Raw genomic sequence first — 26,957 nt, 5'->3', positions numbered from 1 at the left:
CTTCTAGTTAACACACCTGCATCCTTGTCTCCAATAATCTGATTGGGGTTGTGATTAAGTCTGACATACCTTGGAATAACATGATCTTGGTTTTCAGGTTCTTCTTCTTCACTTTCTTCATCTTTTGTTGGACTTTCCTGTTCCGGTTGAACTGGGGCTTCTATGTTCAATTCTCCAACTTCTGGCTTTACCAGTTCCGGTTCCAAAAACAATGTGTTTGGTTCCTCTTCTTCCTTTTCCTTGCTGGTTTCTTCAAAATTTTCAGGAAATTCATCTACTCAGACATTGACACTTTCAATGATCTTCTCAGTCCGGTTGTTGTAGCACTTGTATGCTTTGCTCTTGGTGGAGTAACCAAGAAATATGCCTTCATCACTTTTGGCATCAAACTTTCCAATATACTCACTTCTTTTAATAAAACATCTGCTACCAAAAACTTTGAAGTAACTGACATTCGGTGATCTACCATACCAGTATTCATAGGGTGTTTTGTCTTTACCTCTTTTGACCAGTATCCAGTTCATTGTATAAACAGCTATGCTGATAGCTTCTCTCCAAAATGTCTTAGCTACACCTCCTTGAATTAACATAGTGCTAGAAGCTTCAACCACTGACCGGTTGTTTCTTTCTGCAATACCGTTCTGTTGTGGTCTCCTTGGTGCAGATGGTTGCCTCTTGATCCCATTGTTTTCACAGTATCTAGTGAATTCCTCTTAAGTAAATTCACCACCTTGATCAGTCCTTAAACATTTCAGCTTCCTTCCACTTTCATTTTCAACCAAGGCTCTGAATGCCTTAAATTTGTTGAATGCTTTTGTCTTGTCTTTCAAGAATGTGACCCACATCATTCTTGAGCAGTCATCAGTAAATATCATGAAGTACCGATCACCTTGAATACTCCTAGTCCTCCTTGGTCCACATAGGTCAGTATGAACCAAATCTAGCAAATGTTCAACTGAGAAGGATTTGCTCTTGAAGGTTGAGGTTGTCATTTTCCCTAACTGACATTCCTTGCACAGAGCATTCACCGGTTTGTCCAACTGTGGCAATCCTCTTACTGATTTTGACTTGCTGACTCTTACAATGTTATCAAAAATCATATGACAAAACCTTTGATGCCAAAGCGAACTATCTTCTACTTTTGCAATCAAACAGCTATTGACTTTAGAGTTTAAGTGAAATAGGTTACCTTTGGTTTGTTTGCCGGTTGCAATCAATTCACCTTTGCTTCCAAAGATCTTGCATACTCCATTCTTGAATTCTAACAGGTAACCTTTGTCATTGAGTTGAGCAACACTCGAAAGATTGTGTTTCAGACCTTCAACCCAGTAGACATCATCTGCACTACTCTTACCATTCAAGGAAATAGATCCTTTGCCTTCCACCATGCAGGGAGAGTTGTTCCCAAATCTGACAACACCTCCATCAAATTCATTCAATGTTAGGAACTTGCTCCGATCACCAGTCATGTGGTGTGAACAACCACTGTCAATAATCCAGTCATCTGAATTATCCAAGTGAGAGACCAATGCCTTCTAATCTGATATGTCTTCTTTGATAGCAACAAAGACAATGTCCCCATTTGTATCTTCCTCGGATTCTTTATCTGTAATACCTTCATCCACTGCAATGAGACAATTTATTTTTGCTTTACCTTTAAACTTCCTATATTTCTCTCGTTTTTCCTCGTTATCTCCATTAGAACAGTTAGCAACAATATGTCCTATCCGGTTACATGCAAAACATTTCAGTGGTAATTTACCTCTATACTTACCGGTACCTCTAGGTAACCGCTTGGCCAACAATGCTTCCAATTCCATAAGGCTATCATCATCATCTACCTCTCTGTTGGATCTAGATTCATGACTATAACTTACTTCTCTGCTTTTCCTTGCTAGTGGGGTTGAGACTGAGGCTTTAAAAGTAGAAATTGCTCCTCGAAAGCATCAATGGACTCAACAAAAAATCCAAAACTTAATGCCAATAATCAAACTCCAAACCAATAAGGATGATGCTCTCCCAACAAGTCGGGGTTCCTAGGGGAATCTCAGAAAGGCCACAAGAGGGACATTACAATCAATTATCAACAATGGGCCAACAATGGCAAATTGTAGACCTATAGAGTAGAATAGATCAAAAATGAGACAACAAAGGCCAAGATTTCAAAAATCAAGGCAAGCCTTTAAGCGTGTTCACTTATTAAAACAAAGAGATAATAATAGCTTGGCAGTGTGCTAAGAAATATGCACATAGTATTTGTAGTTGGTGAAGATTAATGTTTACTACTATATCTGATAAATTAAATACATGAAGCAACAATAAAGATGGCAACGCATACCAAATACAAGAATGCAATATATCTTTATTCATACATAAAATTATTACAAAGAAAAGACCAGGGATGGTCAACCAAGGATTACAATTGATTTGACTACATCATACTACCTTCCTTGAGATACACAATATGGTTAGAGGACCCAACGATTGTCAAGAGGAACACAAACATCAACCAACAGATGCTTATAAGTTTATAGCTACCCAAGAGTGACAAACAACTCAACACGAACAATTAATACATTGTCGGATAACCAATATTATTAAACATAACAATAGACATTGTATGATGACTCTGAGGCAACATTGACACTGTGACCAAACAAAGGATGCTAATGCACAATAAGAAATCCAAAAGCCACATGCACCATACATCACTCCATGTTGTAAACAATCAACTCAGTGAAGAGGAATAAATGTGAAAAAGAAAGCTCTAAGATGGGGTTTTGAGGGGTCTGATTTGTAGCATAGAAGGGGTGTTTTTCTTTGAAATTGTCATGCAAGAAAAGAAATGAAACCATCTATGTATGTTTAGTTTTTATTATCATTGTACTACAACCAAATCAAAAACACCAAAGCAAATCATTCAATTTTCTTTTGGTCATTTGGGCTTTAGGTTACTCTCATAAAGAAACCAAAACTCCTTCAAAACATATTTTGAGTTTTATATGACAACTTCCTTTGAGTTTCCAAATTGAAACTTTGAACATATTATCAAATAACATATTGCATACTTTAGATGAAAATGATGACAAAATCAGTAAGTTACCGTTAAAAATGATAACATACTCATGCTTTTTCCTCTCAACTAAAACCTCCATCCAGCTAGAACTTTGATTTTCACAATAGACAACATCATGTGGAAGGTTATCAAGAACCTATAGACATTACATTTAAGATCATCAGAATGTGTCAATGATCGATAATAAAATGACAGCAATAGTTTCAACACATAAGTTCATCCTTTAGTTAAATATTAAATGTATGCATTTACATATGGCTTTAAAATTAACATCCAACATATGACATGCTGAACATACTTGTATTCGAAAGGTGAAAATATTACTCTCTTTTCAACAAGTTGACTTTAGCAAAAACAAGTAAATAGTTACTAAGTTTCTCAATAGTGTCAAAGAAAACTAAAAAATCATCAATATAATTAGCAAGCAATAAATATACTAGTGCAAAGATTCTACCCCTGTGCTGCTGAAATTGTGTTAGTTTATTATCTAAACCGAAGGGCATTACTAACCATTCAAACAAACTAGGCATAGAAAAAGTTAAATATAATGAATATTGTTCTAAGCTATTTAAATTTGATGGGAACCAGACTTCCAGTCAAAGTTTAATAATATTTTGCCTAAGTCAATTCTCTGAGTCAACCATTCTATTTCTATTAATGACTATTTTCTATCAATTATTATAACAGTAAATAGGATGTAATTGATGACCATTCATGCTTTTTTCTCCTTTTATTTTTGAAAGATTTCATACAATGAACTGATGAAGCATAACCATTGTTAAGAAAATCTTTGAATTAATCATTTTTCTAGAAGTTCCTATGTTTGTTACCTGACTTCATCATCATCCTGTTTATTTAAGAATTTTTTCTCATTCTCTTGATCTATTATGTAAAGTGGGAATATCTGCTTCTGGAGAATCTTTACACCAGTGTTCAAGTGGATGTCCAACACAGAGAGTTGATTTTCTGCTTTAGAGGAGAAATTTCTTCTAACTAATGAAGAGTTTTAAATTGCAAGTTTTTTAAAGTCACTCATAGTTTTAGCCGTTACTTTTGATTGCAAATATTTTTAATTTTTGTCTTTGGATTGCTAACTGCAACCTTCAAATTGTTATTCTATACCCTTGGACATTTGCTACTATACAATTTTCACCAATATTACAAGGTCCAATAAAATCTGTAAAAGGACCACTTCAACCAATAGCAGTGTTCTTGAATTATCTATCTATACAAAGTCGACTGAAACAACTTCATTGCCAAAAGTGATTGGAATATGTGTTACAAAATAATATAAATTTATGTTTCCATTAATGGTAACTACTAACAAGGTACAAGATTGTAGACCAATACAGAAAATACATTAGGTACAGCAAAATTAACTTAACTGTTCCACTACCCACAAAGGTAGGATTTCTTCACGTCATCTACTATAGTTTGAATTATTTTTATAGGAATGTTAATTGATGTTTTTACTTGCATAATTTTATGAGTACCGTGTTGCTCAACCACAGAGGCAAATTAATATTTAAACCAATATCATATCATATATATATATATATACAAAGTCTATTGAGACAACATCTATATATACAAAGTCTATTGACACAACTTCACTGCCAAAAAATGACCAAAACATGTGTTATAAAATAATGTATATTTATGCTACCATTCATAGCAACCATTAAGGTACCAGATGGTAGACACAATCAGAAAATACATAAAGTGCAACAAAATTAATTGTTACTCCAATATCCACAAATGCATTGCATATATTGAATCCATTATATTTTTTTTCAGTTAATTTAATAAAAATGATAATAGATGTTTCTACTTGCATCATTTTACAAACATTATGTTGCTCAACCTTAAAGGATAATTTACATTTAGACGGTAAAATGGATTTCTTATTAGAACTACTTATATTTACATTCTTTGGATATGGAGATAAAACTTTCCACTGCTCAATTTTTTCATTAGATCTATCTAATTTTAAAGTAAAAGAGCTAGAAATATATTCTAAAGTTGATTTAGTGTTTTTTGTTTGATAATCAAAACATTCTTCTAAATCATAGCAAAAGTTATTTTATGTTTTTTATTATAATCTTCATGATATTGATTAGAATCTTTCTCCATTTCTAATTCTTAATCCTCTTTTTTCTGAATTGATTAATGATATCATGAATATACACTTTATAGCATCAGTTTCTATTTTTAAGTGTTCACTATCTTTCTTATCAACTAAATCATATTGAGGAATTTCTTTAGATGCTTCTTCCACAATTTCAACAAACCTATACATATCTTCATTATTCTTCAAAGAAAAGGATAGTTGTTCCTCTATCTCAATCATTTCCCATTTTGCATCAATTCCATCATTGTCAAACAAAGCTTTGATTTGTCCGGAAGCCTTAGAAGGACATTTATTTGCATAATGACCCTTTCCTTGAAAAAATAGCAGTGTTCTTCATATTTCTTTTAGGTTGAACCCTCCTTTGAAAAAAAATGAATAAACAAAAATGTCAAGTTTTTCTAAACTACAAAGGTTTGCTGCATCTAAATTTAGTCTGAAGAGAATTTCTACATTCATAGGAATATGGTCCATCTATTTGACAAAATGCCATAGTTGCACGGAGACCCGTCTCCGATCCCCTGGGACGCGTCTTGGAGACCAAGAAGTCTCTAAGATGCATCCCAATACCGAAGACCTTGCCTCAAATGTCTCCAATTGCAGGAGACTTTCAACTGCGGTCTCCAAAAGACTCTCGCTGTCTCCCATGCAAAAGGCACTGATTCCTACACAAATGAAACAAAAACCCCTAAAAATTAAAAGTTAAATGCACCGGAAAGCTCAAAAATAAACACACCACAAAAGAGAAAACATAAGCCGACGCAAGGCAAGAGTCAACGTGAGCTAATAAGACGACAAGTATTTGCCATTCAATTATTTGCAATTCGATGCAAAACTCAAAAGACATTCATGTTTTCTATATTCTTGTTGTTCTTTTAATTCCTTTATGTAGACTTTGTGGTATGCACAATGGAGATGAATTCTATTAGATCCTTGAGATCGAGAATTTTCCTATAATATACATTTTGTCATTTTCTTTCTTCATTCTTGTGAGTATATCTATATTCATATTCTTATATATATAATCTATATTCAGATTATCATATATATAATCAAATATAATAGCAAAATGATTTGCAGTGTTGAAATATTCAACTTGTTGGTTTGGGCTTTTGCCTTCAATTTCCTTATACACTGTCTATATTCATAATTAGTTTTACAAATATACACCTATTTTCAGATTTTCTATAAATTATTAAGTTTTTTTATAAAAAATTGGAATCTCCAAGTACCCCCATCTCGATGCAACCTTGCAAAATACTGATCTAGCAATTCCAAGAAATTGTCTATGCATATTTACATCTAAGTGGAGCCTTCTTATTTCTACTCTAGCTTCCTCAATAATATCTACAAAATACATAAAGCATTCAAAAGATAAGAGTATAATCAAGTTCTAGAAGAAATGCAAACTGGCAGCCTCCAAGGAACGGAATTAAACTAAACTTTAATAGGGCTTCAAAAGGGAACCTAGGGATGGCGGGTGTACTGTATGTGTCAAGGGATTCTAAAGGTGATTTTAATGCTCAAAGGTTCAAAACACTTAGTCCACAAGACTAGCAATAAAATGTATTGGGATGTCCTCCTTGCTAGTGTTTTCATGGCATATATGGCAAGTAGACATATTGAGCATAAAGGGCACTCACAAATAGTAGTTAATGCAGTGAATAAAGCATATTGCCCAAATTGGAAACTCAGATAGTTTTACAAGAAATTTTGTCTTGACAAATAAAATTTAATAATGTTAAGGGAAGCATTGCTATAGAGAACAAAATAGAACAGCAAATTATCTTGCCAACCAGGGAGTAAATTGAATCGAATATGCAAACATTGGAAAGAAAGTACATAAACATTTTCAAAATTTGCCAATCTTCTAAATGAAGAATGGACTTCATGATTAATGTGTAAGGGAGTTGCCTAATACAGTGATAAGGGCAAATATTGATGATGCAAAATAGAGATGCAAACATTGTGAAAACATGTTCCTTTGCACATATAGAGCAAGGGAAAATTCAATAGAAGGTTTCATGAGCAATAGGCATGTGCATCCATGTTAGAAGGTCTTCTATGGGATTTTAAGCTTTGTGTTGGTTATCTTTTGTTGTGTCATCATTTTGGGAATTTTGGTTACAAGAGTTCAAAAGTGATTTGGTAAATATTGAATGAATTAAATGAAATGATCAAACAATCATTTAAAGAATTATAAAGATGATGTTTCTATAAAGAAACAATCGTAAACAGAAGAAAAATAGAAACTAACTAATATATACATTATGTTACATTATTGACCATTAATAATAAATAATAAAGATATTATTCTAATGCCCTCCCTTAATGGTCAATCTATCAACTACACCAAGTTGCCCCCTAAATTTTACAAACTTTTCTAGACTCAGAGACTTGGTGAGAATATCTACTATTTGATCCTCTGTTGGAGCATACAGCAACTGAACTGATTCGTCTTCAACCAGCTTCCAAATGAAGTGACAATGAAGTTCAACATGCTTCGTTCTCTTGTGGAAGACCGGATTCTTGGCCAGTTTGAGCACCCCTTGATTGTCACAATAAAGGGGAGAAGGATCTGCTTAAGACATTTGCATGTCTGAAAGCATCCTCCGAAGCCAAACTGCCTCACAAGCTACCTTAACTATTCCTCAATACTCCGCTTTTGTCGAGCAAAGAGCCACTGCATGTTGCTTCTTTCTAGTCCATGTGACTGCACCAAATCCCAAACTGAAAACATACCCAGATGTTGATTTTCTATCATCAACAGAACTTGCCCAATCTGAGTCTGTAAAACCAATGAGGCTAGGATCATGACTTTTGTTGTACAGAACCCCAAACTCAGAAGTGCACTTCACATAACGTAGCACACACTTCGCAGATACCCAATGATTAGCCTTGGGAGCTATCATGAAGCGTGAAATGTAGCTCATTGCAAAACTCAGATCAGCCCTAGCAGTAGTAAGGTAGATGAGACTGCCCACCAGTTGCCTGAATGTTGATTCATTCACTACAGGTGAATCTGATTTAGTTGTCAACTTCGACCCTTTCTACATAGGTGTGGATGCAGGTTTGCAGTCTTGCATCCGAAACTTATCCAACAAATCGCGGGCATACTTTGACTAAGATATGAAGATACTACCTTCAATCTGCCAAAGTTCAACACCTAAGAAATAGTGAAGAAGTCCCAAGTCTGTCATGTCAAAAAATTGACACAAACTCTGTTGATTTGATCGATCAAAAGCATCGAACTACCAATGATAATCAGGTCATCAATATAGACAACAAGAATAAGAATATCACAGCCCCCACGGGCTAGCGGATTTGGTTTGAGTCTTGGGTTTGCTCCCCGAGGCCTTGGGTTCAACTCCCTAGCCCACGAATATTAATTTGTGGTGCACACTCAGGGGCGAATGCTGATTGTCGTGCAGCCCCAGAGACTAGTCTCGCCTCAGCTTGCTTCTCAGGAGCGTTGGGCTAAGTCGCAAGGATAACCTGTGGAGAACAAAAAAAAAGAATAAGAATATCAACACTAGTGTTTTAGACATACAGATAAGAATCAGATGGACTCCTCTAAAAGCCATGATCTATGAGGTACTTGTCAATTTTGATGTACCAAGATCGAGGAGCCTATTTCAGGCCATTGAGTGCTTTCACCAGTCTGCACACCTAATTTTCTTTTCCAGCAACCTTGAACGCTAGAGGCTGCGTCATGTAGGCTTCTTCCTGCAACTCACCGTTGAGGAATGCACTCTTAACATCCATCTGATGGACTTTCCAACCAAACTGAGCTGCTAAGGCAAGGACAAGTCGAATGGTACTCATTTTGGCTGTAGGAGCTAAAGTCTCCTCATACTCAATGCCTTCCTTCTGTGAGAACCCCCTAACAACGAGACGAGCTTTGTACTTGTCTAGGGTTTTGTCAGCTTTGTACTTAACCTTATACACCCATTTGCAGCTAATGAGCTTCTTCCCTGGTGGAAGATCCCTCAGAATGTGTGGGGTTCAAAAATACTATGAATGTTGGCCATGAGAGTAAAGTTGGCTGTATTTTGCTGCTTGCTCTTGTTTCTGGAAGATCTACCCTCGATGAGCTCATCAAGTCGAAGATCACTAATGGTCTTATCCCACCATTTAGGCCAGAGAGTAGGACCAACATCAGATGCAGGAGGAATAATTGGAACTAGATCTGGAACAGGTTGAACAGGTGGAAGATTAACATCATCTGGAGGAAATTCAGGTAGTGCATCATCAAATTTAGATTGTGCATCGTCCCTCCCATCAGATGAACCTAATGGAAGACAGAAACCCAAATTAGTAGCCTTCAAAGGATAATCCTCAGAATTCTGCACAATCGAGGATAGCTGAAAAGGTCCTTAATCTTCATCAAAGACAACATCACGATTGAAAATGAGACGATCAATGCCTACATCAATCAACTGGTGAGCCTTGTGGTTGTCATTGTACCCTGTGAACATACTTTTCTAACTCTTGGAATCCAACTTGGAGCGCTTGGCATCTAAGACAGCATATTTCAACACATAGACGGAAGTCTCAAAATAACTAGAAATTACTTTGCCAGCTAATTAGCACAACTAGGTAAAAACCAATGCAATCATCTAAGGATTTTGAATTTTCAAGTTTATTAGATACGAACAATGGACTCTTACACCCATTCATCCAGATCTAATAACCAAACTTAGCACAAAGGGGGCTCAGACTAACCATGCAGAGGAAACAATAATCAACTATTTCCTAATGGTATGAACCAAGATTTTCCATCAAATACATGCATAAATAACTGTCTCAAATTAAATACAGTTGTAGAAATATGAAATAAATGGAGAAGAGGACCATGCACTCACAGTAAAACAAACACACCTTTAACATCCATTAAATCATGTATATATTTTGCCAAAGTTTTTGCAACAATCCTTGTTTTTTTGCCTTTTTACAAAGGAGGAACTAACTCCTTTATATAGAATTCCAAAAATGGATGAATGGCCAAGATTAAACTTAAACAAGTGGGCCAGATTCATCCTCTATCAAAATTGCCCATACCCATAAATGGGAGGCAAAATATCAGCAACAACAAAAGGAGAAACAATAACTACCAAAAAGGTAACCAATAACTACCCAAAAAGTGCACATGCACGAAGCTCAAGATTTACAACTGTTTTGGTAGTTAGAAATGAACTTTATGTTTAAAAAGTGCTTTTTTAAAGATTTAAGAAGAAACTTGCACTTTAGGAAAGCACTTTCTTCTTTTCCATTGTAGACCCTTTTTCCAAAAATTCATCTTCGCTGTGCAAATACTCCTTCCAGATGTCCCAACCTGCTGTACATTCTGCCCGAACATATTCCTAAAACCCAATGCATAGTTGGAACAGCACCATGCTTTGGGGGCATAGGAGGATGGCATATTTTATATTGCATACCCTCCAAGTGGCAATCTACATGCTTCAACCCATCCTTCCAGTCGGACGGATGAGCCTCAAAACTTAACATGTCCGAATGCAACCCACTGGCAAATTATTGGGCTTTTTCTTACCTTTGGACTTTATCTCTCCAATGTGAGAGAAGATATCCTCCAAGTTGATAGGTGGCTTGATGGTTGCTTTCCACTGTGCACGAGCAATTAACCAGTCTTGAGGGATGGTCTGTGCAGATGTTATTGCCAAATTCCCACTTTGTTCCTTGGAGGTTTCAGCTGGCTCACTGCCTATCTACAATTGATTTGTCATAGAAGGAACGGATGCAATATCCAATCCCTTACTCATAGCTGCGTTCAACCCTACCTCACTGAACAACTGTCGCGTATCCCCTTGTGCTAGTTGCTCTTCAGTTTTGTCAGGGTCCTGGGTCTCATCCCCCTTTTGTTCTCCCTTAACGGTAGTGTCATCTTTGTCGACGCTATTCAATTGTAATTCATGCCGACTTCCCTGTGTTAGCTCATGCTTACCAGCCTCTTGATTAGGCAGAATTTCTCCCCCCTCAACTTGATTTTTAGGTTCATCGGAGCCAACAACCCTTACTTCTGCATCTGGCTCTCCTTGTGCCGGAGGATTATTAGCCTCGAATGCATCAACATCACTCTGGGAAGGCGGAGCAGGTATATAGTCAAGTTCAACTACATCATCCTCTAAACTGGGGTCTTTGGATGACAAGCTAACTTCCGGCATCCTGATAGGGATATTTTCCCTTCTAGTTCTTTTTGATGTCCGAGTCCCTCTATTGGCTCTGGCTTTCCTCCTCTTCTTTTCAGGTTTCTCAATCTCTTCTTTGGGTGCGCTTGAGGTTCCCTCATCCTTCGAAGACTGGGAATCGAGACTGCCCATCATATTGTATGTAAATTGAATCCCTTCATGGGTCAGTTTCTCAATTTGCTAGGATGACCAGTGATCGATATACCTTCCTGGAGCCTCCATGACCGCCTCAAAATCAATAATTGGATCCTGAGACCAATCAATGCCTGGCAAGAGGTATTTAACTGCCTCAAACTCTTGGACTTGCAAGCAATTGCCATAATTTGTTACCTGATCTAGGACCTAACGGTACTCATAAAGCTGCATTTGCTGCACACTTAGCCTAGAATACTCACACCGTCAGACCTCATAGTCATCGGAACAGTTGCTCCAGTAATCCTCAATTGATGCCTTCGCCCTGTAGCGCCTGCCATAGGCTCTCTTTGCCAAATTGTCATGATCGAAACACTTCCTCAGGAAATGTTCCTGTAGGCCATAAGATGCTAATTCAGCGAATGACTCATCGGCTTGTACCGAATTCTTGAAATGTGCATCGAGGTCTCCCAAGATCATGGGGAAGGTGAATCCGGACTGTTTCTTATCTTTGAGTAAGTTGCCCACTGGATGTGCCTGCCTTGCGACTTCCATAAGGACTATTTTGTCTGTTGGATGGCATGGAAGTCGGAATGGTGCGCCCTCAAAGCCTGCTATCCTGATATAGGTGAACCTAGAGAATTGGATAAACCATGTGCCATGCTTTTGTACCAAAATGATAGCCTGCTCTGAGAGCCTTATTTGCAATCCTCCTTGCACTAACCTGACTAGGCGCATTGTAAAGGCGTCATTGACACGCTCATACTAACCAATTGCGTAAGCAACGCTGTTCTTTTCTCTTTGAGCTATGTCATAATAATGTAGTTGAGGGTAGCATTCATACACCTTGACCTGATTTGGGCCGTTCCCGCTTTCACCCTTCTTGATTAATCCTGTCAGTGGCTGGTGTCGGGCAAACATGTAAATCAGGCAGGAAGTCATGGTGAAGTACTTCTTTTCCTCAAGTTCGACCAACTGTGTATGGATATTATCACTGATGATCTAAGCCCAGTCGAACTTGGACTTCCCAGCAAAGACTTGCTCCATAAAGTGGAACATCCACTCTTCAAAAAAGTTAGACTGAGGGAGTTCCATAACCCGGCTGAGTAAGGTGACCATATCACCATACTCGTTATGAAAGTCACTTCTGGGGGTCTGTTTACTGATCCTAATGCTCGAAGGTCTTCTCTCTTTATACCATTCTTCGTTTATCAATGTCCCGCATTTAGCAGGATTCATGTCGTAAGCAACCTGTGCCTCATCTATAGTTGTAGCAATGGGATTATCGAGAAATGGGATGTCAAATGCTTCCCCAATGGCCTCAGGTGTGAAATCAGCTAGCACCACATTTTCTAGGACCACAAATCTGGTCTCTAGCTGATAATGCCTGCAAGCCTCAACTACTAGTTCATAATTTTGCATGGATGGAAGGAAACCTGCTACCTGAGCAATACCACTCTCCATCATCCGCCTGGGCTTGCCATAGGCGTTAGGAGAATATACCCTGTTTTTGAAATCCTGAATGTCTGTGTGGCCCAAATCAGTATCACCTATGCTCTCCCATATGCTCTGGACTTTCGACTCCCTAACTCCTCCCCTTTGGTATCAGTACTTTATTTTCTCGCCTTTACGGGGAATGTCAGATTTAGAGACCCAAGATGTTCCGGTTGCACCCGGTGTCTTAGAGGACTCTACCACCGATTTAGGCATTTATCCTGCACAACCGGACACGAATTACAAGACGAGACGAAGGAAGTGAACAGGTTAGCCAAAATAGAGGATGATGTTAGCATATAAAACCAAAGATCAATGGGAACACCAGATTCAGAAAAAACATGACGCTTCAATAAAAGAGCTTGATTAACTGGAAGTGAAATGCTTATTTGAAAGAAGAATTTAAGTTGGCTCCGTTTTAAAATTTGCCACTTAGTTGCAGTTCAAGGCTTGGGTGTTTAATGATTGCCAATTTTTTGCACTCGGAGAAAAGTCTTGCTTAAGTTCAGTTTTCAAAATGTTCAAAATTTCCCTAAGTCTGAAATTTACATTTCAAGGTCAAATTTGCCTAGCTGGCTCTGCCTTTGCGCTATGTTTAATGCTTTGCAGAATTACAACCTACAAAACTTCACTCTTCAATTCATTGCTTAAACATTACGACCAGTTTGCATTCATTTAATGACTTTAAAGCAAACAAAAACGAACTTACCTGGCGAACAAGGTGGTTGTCCCATGATTTCTCCAAACTTCGGGTTAGAAAAGCTTTGTGCGAGTTCGGCTTGTAAGGCCCTTTTGTAACCTTTAAAAACTTCTTCCTCCGACTAGTATCTCGCGAATTTTCAACTGCGGCGGGTTGTGAAAGGCTCTGCAAGAATGAAGGGTTTAACGAAAACGCCCTATCACGCGACTTTCGGGCTGAGGAAGGCCTTTGCCAAATTTCACGTTTTGCTTGCTTTGCCCAATTTCGGGCCTAAAAGCTAAAATTCGAACTCTAAATCGCCCTTCGCGCGATTTTGCAGCTTCATCGATGTTTGCCCATTTTCGGGCTAGAAAATCTATTTGCAAACTTACAAAGTCTAACGCCTCTCACATTGCTTGCGATTTTCGAGGTAGGAGACAGCTTTTATGAAAACGCCCTTTCACTTGGTTCACGTTTTCGGCCCACAAGGCCTTTTTGCAAAGTTTAAAGTTTAAAACGCCTTTTCACTTGGTTTGGCATTTTTGGCAAGAAAGAAGGGAATGCAAAAACTCGCGATTTTACTTGCCCTTGCCCAATTTCGGGCTAAATGACCTTTTTGCAAACTTTAAAACTTTAACACCTTTTCAAAATATTGGTATTTTCGGGTTGGGAAGCGATTTTTTAAAAGTGTTTCAAAGTTATATCCCCTTTTCAATCGACTTGCGATTTTCGGCCAAGAAGGGGAGTATGAAAAGTTTTAACGTTAAAAAAAAGCACTTTTCACTTGCTTGTCATTTTCGGGTTAAAAGTTTATTTTGAAAAGTTTTAAGACTTAACACCTTTTTCATGAGCTTTTCGGCAAGATGGGCATTTTCGCGAATTTGGTGTTCTTCGGGTTGAAAGACTAAAATGTAAACTTTTAAAACGCCTTTTCCCCTTTGGCGACTTCGCGATTTCACTGATGTTTGCCCATTTTTGGGCTGGGAAGACGATTCGCAAACTTTTCATTTTCAACGCCTTTCTCCTTTACTTGCGATTTTTGAAAAGTGTTTCAAACTTAAACGTTTTGTCTTATATCGAAATTCAGCCTAAAGAGGCCTTTTGAAAAGTTTTCAAGTAAAACGCCCCTTGCAATTTCAAGCTAGAGAGAGATTTTGAAAAGTTTTCAAACTTAAATGCTTTGCTTCATCTTTTCCATTTTTGGCCTAGAAAGCACTTTTGCAAGCTTTAAACTTTTAGAATTTTCTCCCTATCAGGCGATTTTCGGGGTAAACAGGGAGTTTGAAAACTTAGAAAGTGAAACGCCCTTTATGCTTGCAATTTCGGGCTAGAAGACCCTTTTGAAAAGCTTGACCTTGAAACCAAATTTGGCCCTTAAAGCGATTTTGCAAACCCAAGGACAACTGACACCCTTGCCTATTTAGCAGATTTTCAGGCTTGTGCTAAAAACTTAGTCTCCCTTGGATTGATTTTAAGCATTCAGATTGCGAGACTCTCTACGCAGGACTCCCAAGCCATGCGACTTAAAACTAACAGACGCCCCATCTCCTAATGGTTACATAGCTCATTGCTTCACTACTACTTGTTGGATCCCAAAATAGGATTTAAAAAAAAAAAAATCAAATTCGTAAACTAGGCAGGACGAAGGCTGGAAAATCAACGAGGGGGACTCTGTCGGTGACAAGGAGTGTGTGCAACGCACAACATAGTGATGTATGGCCATTGAGGTACCACCAAGCATGAGCATCCTTTTTATACTTGTCACGAAGAGCAAAAGCACTTTGACCATTGGAGGCTACAAAATCAGCAAACTCACTTGTAATTAAAATTTCACGATCGGGGAAGAGTTTTGTAAGTGCTTTCCTACACCCATCACTAACTTCTAGATCTCTGTATGGTGGCACCCTTGACGGCATAGCAAGAATTTCATCACTATAAAATTTGGGAGTCAATGCAAATGCAAGAAGATGAAGTGGGGTGGTCATTTTGTTCCACCTCTCAACACAAATTGTCTGCACCTCTATGAAGAAAGTTTCTTCAGGGTCTTGCTCTTTTTCATTGATGCTTCATTTTCTCAATCATGGAATCAATGCCATCATATACCTCTCCCAAACATGGACAATCCATTTCGGTATAACGGATCATACTCATGATGGGCTCAGTGAAACTAAGAAGATATTCCACTCGTTCCCACCAAGTGTCATCTAGGATCATCCACTTTACATTTGATGCCCTTTCAGTATTGGATTGCCTCCATATGGACCAACTTTGACTAATAACCATGCTAGCAAGTGGCTCTCGCACCTTCACAAGTCGCCTCAAGACAATTGTGTTGGATGTAAATCGGGTCTCAGCAACCTATTCAAAAATAAATAATTAAAGTTAAAATTAAAAGATATGCTCAAATTTAAAAACTAAATTTATAATTAGTAAAGTGAAATGTAGAATTTAAAAATTGAAATGCTTCAATTGCCTTTAGCAACTCCAACTATGAAAATGACCTAAAAATGGCCTATGACATGTGATGGTTTGTAATAAACATTTGGATCTCTTCAACCTCAGCATAGATTTCTTTGATCAAATTTATTTTTCTACCCAACTTCTATAGCATAAGGTTGAGAGAATGCATAGCACGAGGTGTCCAAAATATATATGTTCAAACCATGTTTCAATCAACATGCCTGCAGCTCTGCAATTCTTTGCATTGTCTGTTATTACTTGGACAACATTTTGAGGAACCACATCTTGGATGCATTGTATCAAAATGTCAGCAATCAATTGTGCATCCTTCACCTGTCCTTCACAATCCACGGCTTTCAAAAACATTGCCCCTTTCGGGCACACTACAATAACATTAATTAATGGCCGATTTTTGACATCCTTCCATCCATCAGAAATAATTGACACCCCTATTTGTTTCCATGAATTTCTAATGGGAGCCAATGCATTGTCTATGCTTTTTACCTCTTTAGCTAGTAAGGTGCTATGCACCTTTTCATAACATGGCCCCGTGTATCCTTGTGGAGCCTCATTTACTTTTCTTAGCATATCCTGCCAATAGGGTGACCGCACAACATTAAATGACAAACCATTAGCATATAAACATCTTGCAACACTTTGGTCTGCAATCTCTCTGGCTTCATTCTTGAATGCTCTCTCTAATGACCCCTTGCTTCTCTTCACACTAACAGGTTCTTCAATTCTACCCAAAAATGGGTGGCTCTCTACTACGACATCCGAAAAGTCATTATGAGATGGAAGAGGAGGCCTACTTGATCCCCTTCCTTTCCTCAAAGGATGGTTTGCGCCACAAGAAACTCTCGCATATGCTTCGTCTTGCTCTCTAATGAATCCTGCTATTTGTTGAAGTGGTAATCCATTATTATCCTTTCTTGGGCATGCTTTAATACCTTGTTGCGGAATTGCACATAAATGGGCTTTCACACGACTGTATGAGCTTTTGTACCTCACATTACCAAAATTGCATATCCAAACAAATGTTCCACCCCCTTTTACTTGTTCTATCATTTGTACATATTTCCATAAAGGTGAGTTTGGATCAGTTTTGAAGGTTGGAGAACTAGCATTGGTTGCAATTACACTATTAAAAACAAATTCAAAAAACAATTATTAAACAATATAAATAAAGCTTAAATATTTGATTTATTTTTAAATATTAATTATAATAATTATAAATATAAATTTATAATTTGTATTTTCAATAACATAGATAAATTTATATTTAAAATTATACTATATTACTATTTATTTTAAATATTATTAAAATAATATAACATTTAATTAAAGTTACAGATGTAAATCATAAACGATAAATTATTAAATGCTAATAACAATTTAATAATTATAAAATAAATAAGTTAAAATCCAATTATATATAAATTGTATAATAATCATTATATTATTAAATCTAATAAACAAAATAAAGAAAAAAATAATTTAATATTAAATTTTAATATTTGGAAACTTGGAATAAAAGGAAAACTATTAAAATTATAAAAGTATTATAAGTTTGACTAATGATTTACAAAGCATTTATTGATATCATGAAAGAAATAAAAAACTGGTGATGGTGTTGATGTGTTTTTCATGCACATGCGAACACAGAATAAAATACCCAAAAGTATCTTATCCTCTCTTGATCAAAGTTTCTCAAATGTTGATTCACACATGGATCACTCGAGATAACTCCAAGATTCTTCTAAGTCGGGTCACGACGTGTGGATAAGCACAGTTGGTCGTTGTGATTGTTGTTTTTTCAAGGGGACTTAAGTTGTACATGAATGCTTGAATTGTTGGAACTTGATCATCTGATGTTACAATCTTGTGATGTTTTTTATCCTAAACTAGCTTGAGTTTGAAAAAAGGGCAAAAGACATAGGGTTTAGATATTCTAAGAATGTAGGAACGATGGACAATCTTTCGTGTAACTCGACTAAGGCTTGCTTTGACATGTAAAGCAACAACTCCACAAAGCTTAGTGCGATCTTCTCAGTAAATTAGATAATTTTCAAAAATCATTATCAAGCATAGACACCATTAATTAAATGCATATCAATGATTGAATAACAATTGAACTTAGGCTCCTTCAAGTATTCCAGTTGACCACACAAGGCGAATTTGCAATCAACAAACTGCTAGTGGTATGGATTAAGAGTTTCACCATTAATCATGCACAACGCTCTATCATTCAATTAATCAACATTATCTAACATGAAGATCCAACAAGAACCCATGCAATTGTAAAGAAACAACACATTCCACCATAACTTAAATGAAAAGGAAGTTTATTTACAACTCAGCAACAATCTCTGCCTTCTCCTCTTATTCTACTCTAGCAGCTATTTGCTACTAAACTATTCTCTATTTTCTATTGTCTTGCTATTAACTCTATTCCCTTTTACAAATGAGAGATTTGATCCTTTTATAGTGCTCTCAATACAATTCGATGGCTCAGATTGATTCCCAATCAATGGCCAAGATTACATGATGGAAAACCCTAATTAGGGTTTGTTACAACAAACTCCTCTTAGCCTATGAAATAATTGCAACATTTGGACACATGTCCTCTTTAGAATAGTTGACCAATAGATGGTGGGGGTAGGTACACTGAAGTTTGTGCCCCCATGGGTGAGCTTGGTTTGTTGACTCTAGACATGCTGATGTGGAACTCCTCAATTAGTGGGATGATGACTAGGATGCCATCTCAACTTGTTTGTAGACTTGATATGTCATCATGAAGGAATGTTGAGCAATATCTCTTGATACTCAACATTACCCAGTTTGCTCAATGTGATGATGATGAGAAGCATCGTTATGATCTAACAAACTTTGATTAACTATTCTGAAACTATCTGTTTCCTTGATCATGATTGATGTAGACCGTGTGATGACCTTGATTGATCCTCCCTTGTTCATGATACACTTGATGAATGGTGCACCTGGTCAGGGTTAACTCCTCAATGTACTGACTTTGATTCTTGGATTCCTGGAGGGAATTCAAGATTGTAAAACTTTCTTTCACCATGCAAGTTATCTTTCCTTCAGGTTCTAATGCCTTGATCTTGATCCCATGACTCGAGCTTGATCTTGATGTTGAACTGTCTTTGATTTCTTACTTAATCACCTACAAAGCAAACAAAGTTGTGTCAAATACATTGAATACATACTAATTTCACTTACCTTCTGCTTTTAAAGGCCTTATTTTGTGCTTGCCATAGGTCTAATGCAATGTGAAATTTCACACAATTCTGCCCAAGCTGCCTTCAATTTGTAATGAAAATGCTTCTAAGTCAGAATAAAAGATCTTCAAAATCAATTTTGCCTTCCTTGAGAATGCATTTTGATTAATTCAATGATCAGAATCTCATGTCAAAATCGCTAATGAGAGAATTCGCCCTTCAAAAAATGTTGTTTGGAGATGCAAATCTGAAAATTGCTCTATGAAGTTCGCTGGCTTCCTGAATTTGCAGAGTTGATTGTCTTGAATGATGCTTTTGAAATGAACATTGATACTCCCTTATAGAGGCGCTGAAGTCTATAGATGTGTCTCTTCATTTCAAATCCCCCTAGGCCGACTTACATATTATTAAAACAAATGTTTTAATTGCCCTTTATGCTGAGCGCTCCACACTATAATGTCCCCTTTTTAGCTTGTTCCTATTTTTGAACGATTAGCCTATCATTTTGACCCTCATAGGCTAATAATTGTGGATAGAGGGTCTTCTGAGGCAAGGGCTTGGTTAATGGGGTTTCTCGTCTTCTCCAAAATTCAGTATGTTCCAGTTTGGTCTCCGTTTGGTTCAGATTGGACTTCATTTGGGCTTAGTTTCTGTTGTGACCATTTCACACATCGCCCCATTAAAATGGGGACCCCCTCTTTTTGCTCGTTTTTGCTCGCCTTTCTCTCTGCTTTTTAGGGTTTTGGTTTAGTATGCCAGTTGTCTGGACTAGGGTCAAGCCTTAGGGTTTCCATTTTGACGTTTTCAGGCCAGAGTCCAGTCCAATTTTGAATTTGAGAGCTTCCTCCCGAGGGATGCAATTTTGGAAATAAAGTGAGTTCGCCAGAGGCTAAGTAAGTTGGTCTAGTTTCAGTCAGAATTTTGAATGCAAAGTCCAAATTTGTCTAAGTGTGAATGATGAGATTTTTGTTTTTTTGAGTAATTTTGACCAAATTTTGAAAATTTTGATAATTGATCCCGGGCATTGGAAATGACTTGTTTTTGCCGTGTGAAGTGATTTGACCCTTGAAATCATGATATTTTGGCCTGTAGGAGCAAAATCGCTCCTGTCCCTCAGTAAAGGACCAGAGCTTGTTTTTCAAAATTTTACTGTCCTCGCAGGATCAAGATGATTTTTGGATTGGAAGTGATAAAGGGAGGCATGTTCTTTCCGTTGAATATAATTTGAAGAATTTCACAAACACGTAAATGTGCCAGGAGCAAAAATCGCTCCTGTCCCTCACTGAAGGACCGGAGCTCAAAATCAAACATTGCCTTGTCCTTGCAGGATTTGAACAATTTGACGATTTGAGGAGATCAAAGGAGATATATTTCATCATTTGAATATAATTTGAAAGCACAAACATGAGGAAAACTTGATCTAGAAGCTAAATCGCTCCTATCCCTCAGTCAGGGACCAGGGCGAAATTCAGTGGTAGCTCCCGTCCCTCTCCCAGGGACCAGAGCGAATTTCCTCATAAGGCATGTTTTGGGCAAAGATCAAGTAAGTTTTGATTTTGAGGCAAGCAAAGAAAGTGTAACGAACCTGTTGAAGACAAATTGAAAATTGCAAGACGCCTGATGAACTCCATATTGGCCTAGGCGCTCCTGTCCCTCAGTCAGGGACCAGAGCGATTTCTTCCTTAGATCAATTTCTTGCCAAGTTAGAACGAAATCCAGGCCAAAGATGAATGAAAGGGGGCACAACGAGTCCATTGAAGATAATTTTGGAAGTTGGCAAAGTATGATTGAGCTTGAAAATGAAAATTCGCTCCTGTCCCCTAGCCAGGGACCAGGGCGAAATGTTAATTATCTTGCCTTCCACCCAAATTCAAGTCACTCCAAGTCAAGGTGTAAGGAGGCAATGACGTTTTGAGGTGTCTCGACGAAGAATGAAGTTGCAAAGACCGCCAAGGATGAAGGATTTGCACTAAATGCCCAGATTCGCTCCTGTCCCTCTCCAAGGGACCAGAGCGAAATATTCAAATGTGTCCAAATTTAAGTTGCCACTCACATTTTAAGTGTTCGAAAGGGAGTAAAGAGCATCATTTTGAGCCTTGAAGACAACTGCAAGTTAATATGATGAAGGAATTGCACTATATGCTCAAGTTCGCTCCTGTCCCCCAGTCAGGGACCAGAGCGAAATTTCTATGAAGGCTTAAATTTTGAATATTAATCACATTTCGTATGTTCAAGAAGGATCAAAGGACACCGTTTTACATTATGAAGGCAATTGCAAGTTGATAAGAACAAAGATGAGCCCAGGATACCAAGAATCGCTCCTGTCCTTCAGGCAAGGACCGGCGCGATATTCACTATACTAGCCAGTTCATTCAAAAATCATGCTAAGTCAAGGACGTACAAGGTTGCAAAAGGTTAAAGTGTCCTTAAGAGGATGATGTGCAAAGAAACCAAACGTCAAATGATGATCAAGTTGAGTCAAGAAGCTAAATCGCTCCTGCCCTTCAGGCAAGGACCAGGGCGATTTTCATTAAATCTATCATTTTCCTTTGAAGATCACGTCAAAGCCAGGGTACACAAGATCGAGCACGTCATTTGGAAGGCGATGAACAAGAAGCCAAGGTGTAAAAACGACAAAATTAGGCTAGAGCACAAAATTCGCTCCTGTCCCTCACCAAGGGACCAGGGCGAAAATCCTTCAAACATCAAAATGCCTTGTTAAGGACGAATAAAGCAAACGTGGAATTGAGGGATGGCGTTGTTGCTTGCCTCATGATGAAGATTGGTGATCGAAGAAGCTAGCATCAAGGAGAAAATACAAGGTTCGCTCCTGTCCCTCACCAGGGGACCAGGGCGATATTAACCTTAGGAGACATTCATCCACAAAATCAAGTCAATCAAGCTCGAGTTTCCCAGCGAATATGCCAGTTTCAACATGGAGATGAAGATTTTAAACAAAAGAATCAAGACTAAGATGATAATTCGCTCCTGTCCCTCAGTCAGGGACCAGAGCGATATGGTTTGTATCTTTCCACTTCTCCAAATTTTGGCGCTAAAACATTTTTTTTTTTTTTTGGATTTTATTAAATGCTAAAAATCGATAAAATTTGAATATTCAATTAAATAGCATTTAAAAATAGCGCATGGCATTTAATTAATTATTTGTTGCCTTTAAAAAATCGAAAAAATTAATTATAAAGGCATTAAATTAATTAATTATTAATAAGAAGTGGGGCGCTTGGGTTTTATTTGCTTTATTTTACAAAGTCGGCCCTTGGTTTTTATTTAAAAATTGTTTTTAATTACCTTATTTTACAAAGTCGGCCTATGGGGATTAATGAGGAGAGCGCCTATAAAGGAAGGTGAAAATTTCATTTTTTTAATCATCATTTGAACCTTCATTCATATGCGATTTTGGAGAATAAGGAGAAGTGCGAATTTAGCAAAGGAAGTGGTACGAGCATCATCAAAAGGGGAGTGCGAACCTTGGCTAGGAGTAAGGCGAACTTGCTATCATCACGTCAAAGACCCCCCCAAAGGTGGTGAAGTGCTAAGGAGAACATTCGCTTGAGGAAGATCACGTGGGAAAGCTTCAAATTTTGATTTTGCCTAGGCGAATTTCCTTGTTTTGCTTTTTAGAGTTAGCTCGCAAGTGAGGTATGGCGAAGTCTTCTCTTGTTTTGAATTTTTGATCGTCATAGCCTTAAAATTTTGAATTTTTAAATTTTGAATTTCAGTAGCTCGATCGTATTTAGGAAATGATAACTCAAGGACTTATCATGAAGTTTCCTAAATTTAATCTCTAGTCTATAGTTATACATTGCAAAATCTATTAATTATTATGAAATGTTGTGTAGGTGATACAATGGCGACCCCGAAGGCAGGAGCATCCACCAGTCGTCCAGCTCTCATGAAGGAAGATCAAAAGAACGAAGAGGTGGAGACCAAGATCGTGTCGAAGTGGGGCAACATTGGAGATACCAACTTGGGCAACTTCAGTACGAAGAAGTTTCGAGAGGTCCCTTACATTGGCAAGCCATCACCTGTCGCCAGGAAGATAATTGAGAGTGGCATCATTAAGGCGGTCGGCTTCCCTCCAGCAGTTCAATGTCATGAGTTGATGATCGAGTGTGCTCGTCATTATGATCCACAGTCCAGAACGATCGTGTCCAAGGAGGGAAACACTTTAGCTCATCTTTCAGAAGAGGCTATAAGTGAGGCTTTCCATCTTCCAGAACACAGAGATATGATCTACAAGAGCATAGAAGGAGCCAGGTCCATGTACGAAGATGATCCAGAAGCTTGCCTAAGCATCATTAACAAGAACTGGTTACTCAAGAGTCGTCCTCGCCTGAGCAAGATACCGAACACACCACATAGGATCGATTTCCAGGAGGAGTACAGAGATTTGATTACAATGCTCAACCGAGTCACAGGAGCTCCTCAAGCCTTCTACTTTGAGAAGTGGATGTTCTACTTTATCCAGGTGATAGTTCAGGGAAAAGGAACAATTCATTGGGCTAGGATGATTAGCCATTACTTGGACGTACAGTTAAGGAGACTCAAGGCTACCAAATCCTTCCACATGAGTTCATACGTCATATATGCCTTGATTAGAAGCTTTGAGTACGCAGGACTACCTCATAGAGGGGTGATTGGAAGAGGACCCGGCGAGGTCAGAGTTTGTGATTCCTATGTTCACTTGCATCATCCACCAGGAAGTAACTACAAGTTAGTTAATGATACCTTCACGATGAACATCACCAGGACGTTGCAAGGCAGGATTCACAATAGATTATCTCAGGATGCACAGGAACTAGTAAAGAGGTACGGTGCTTGGTTTATCCAATTTCCGAAGTTTACTTATATCAGAGTTCATGGATGTCCTTCACCCCCATACATGTTGCCGAGATATCCGACAGACAGAATTGTGTTACTTGAGGTAACAAGACAGTTGGCAGCTTATGCGAAGGCATTCAGACACAGACATGGAAATGGAGTTCCGGTACCTATCATCTTAGGCAATTCAGTTGAGGTATGTCCTAATGCTTTAGCCATGGATGACGCAGAGAAGGAGTTAGCTTTGTATTCTTTTTCATTCTTTGCTTTGAGAGAAAGCTTTGATCCACATGGATATATAGAGGAGACAGTCGGTAGGAAATTTAAGCATGAATTTCAGATAGAAGATTTTATGATGAATCTATTGGATGATCTTGAAGTGAAAAGAAAGATGCATTCTAGATTGCCTTTGGATTTCATTAGGAAATGCAAGATTTACAGAGTGGCCGATCAAGCTCAGGACGGTGGCAGACATCTCCAATCATCCTATGATCGAGAAAGCAAATCAGTAAGGTTAGATTGGAATGAGCCCGAGGTTGTGGATCTAGATACTTTGATGGCTCCAGTCTTGTCTTGTACTCGCAGATGGGTTGATGTGCAGCATCAGAAGTTGAGAGAGCAAGGCATAGCTATGACTTTCACCTTGGAGGAGAGACCAGCTGAAGGAGGAGCAAGTGTAAGCGAAGGCCATCCTAATCCTAGAAATTCAAGTGAAGGCAACCTTCGAAGTGCAAGTGAAGGCAATCTCCATCCGAGAGGCTCGAAGAGGAAAGAGAGACCTAAGAAGAGAGAATCTTCCAAGAAGAAGCAAGAGGCCAACCGAGATCGTTCATCTGGCACATCTTCTCGACAAGAGAAGAGGACACTTGAAGTGGAGGAGTCTATGGAGTCAATGGTACAGAATGATAAAGAAGGACAAGCACCAGGTGGATCTCTTCAAGGCAATGAGTTGCATGAAGATGGGGAAGATAATGAAGTAACATCTCCTCCCAGAGAAGAAGAATTGCTCAAGGAAATACAGGTTAAAGAGACAAGATCTGCCATCCCAGATTGGTTGAAGGAAAGATTAACGAAAGTGATCATGATTGAGGACGAGGACAATGTAATTGATTTGGAGAGCCTTGTTGGACGTTCTCAGGAAGTGACAGAGAAGAGGAAGGCTACCAAGATGTCCAAGATGATTAGAGATGAGACTGGATCCAGAAAATTGCAGATAGCTACACCGGCCGTGGACAAGTATGAAGGTGAGATCCTAGCAGAGGAATATGATATAGAGACATTTGAGCTAGGTCCATCCACAGCCGAGCAGACACTAGATGATGCCACCGATTCATTTGAGGCCTTGAAAGACAAGCTTAGGGAAGAAATGGAGAAGAATAGGAAGCTTGAGAGAGAGGTTGGTGCATGGAGAACATATTTCAGTCATCTCAACCAGCCTTTAGGACGTCAGGATCCAGCAAGATCACTCATACAGGCACTTCCCCTTCAATCAATTGGTGAGGCAGAGAGATTCAGGAGTATGATCCAGCGTATGAGTACTTGGATGGACAAATCTCATACAGTTGCCGTAGAATTTACAACAAGGATGATGAAGACTATTCATAGGGCTATCCGGGTTCTTGAGATTATCCACAACTTGATGATAATAGTAGCTGCTTTTGCTCATACCAAAGAGGTTATCATTCCTGTCTTGCGAGTAATCAGACAAACATCGAGGAAGGTCTTAGCGCAGGAAAAGATTATGGATGGAGGACCTCACAGTTTACTTCAGTGGTCAACCTTACTCCAGATGAAGGAAGTTCTCTTCGAGGACATCAGTACTAGATGTAGCCATGTTGAGGAGGTTATCAACCCGATCCAGGACAGAGTATTTGAGGTCCTACGTACCATTCTTGGCAGGAGGATTGAGATTGAGACAGATGTGGATTTGTAGGAATTGGAGGATAAAATTAAGGTCATCTTTTGCAAAGATGCAAATGTTATCACAGATGAGCAACAGGACCAGATGTTTGCTACCATGCTCCTGATTGAGAAAACTAAGGAACTTGAACCTGAATGGGACGCTACTCTTATCGAGGCATTTGATCAGGTCATCCACTTGGAAGAAAGAATGAAGAATCTTCCCGAGATTCCAATTGCTGAAATCGAAGGAATCGTGTCTAGATTCATTGCATATGCTAAAAAGGAGCATTGGAAAGGGAATAAGATTCTAGATGAGAGGTTATTATAGATGACATGGCACCTTAATTGTCATTGGTTTATGTCTCCTAGATTTTCGTGCCAAATTTTAATAATTGGCTATGCATTTAATGTTGTGCAATAAAAGGGGAACTTTTGTAATAAAACCCTAATTAGGGTTTAGGTGTCATAATCTTGACCATTGATCTTCTTTTTGATCTGGACCATTCATTGTAATTGAGGATGCTATATATACCCTCATTTCTTTTCATTTTGCAATAATGAAAAAACTAGAAAATCAGAGAGTTAGAAATTATTGATGTATTAGAGAAATTAGAGTTTAGAAGCAATTTACTTTTGTAGCAAGATTGAGTTTTGAAGAAAGAATTCAAACAATTGTTGTACATGATGGCTTTGAGATCAATAAAATATTGAAGTTATGGTGTTTTGTTGCAATTCTCTTGGTTATCTTCATGGTTGTTCATTTTTCTTGAATCATTCTCAATCAAAGTAGTGTGTTAATTCG

The 26,957-nt window shown here is 38.1% G+C and overlaps 1 protein-coding gene across 5 annotated transcripts in view; it reads right to left on the bottom strand.

Annotated features, from left to right (window-relative positions):
* LOC131071320 (uncharacterized) overlaps positions 1 to 26,957 on the bottom strand; it is a 235,534-nt gene that overhangs the window by 78,558 nt on the left and 130,019 nt on the right. For all 5 annotated transcript variants that reach the window (XM_058007113.2, XM_058007130.2, XM_058007125.2 and 2 more), the window contains exon 9: positions 3,124 to 3,212. In XM_058007113.2, the coding sequence (XP_057863096.2) occupies positions 3,124 to 3,212 (89 nt within the window). The remainder of the gene's footprint in view (positions 1 to 3,123; positions 3,213 to 26,957) is intronic.

This window comes from Cryptomeria japonica, chromosome 1, assembly GCF_030272615.1.
Source record: "Cryptomeria japonica chromosome 1, Sugi_1.0, whole genome shotgun sequence".
In the NCBI taxonomy this organism is placed as follows: domain Eukaryota; kingdom Viridiplantae; phylum Streptophyta; class Pinopsida; order Cupressales; family Cupressaceae; genus Cryptomeria; species Cryptomeria japonica.
The sequence above is the reverse complement of the archived record's forward strand: the minus strand, read 5'-3'. Positions and strand labels throughout refer to the sequence as shown.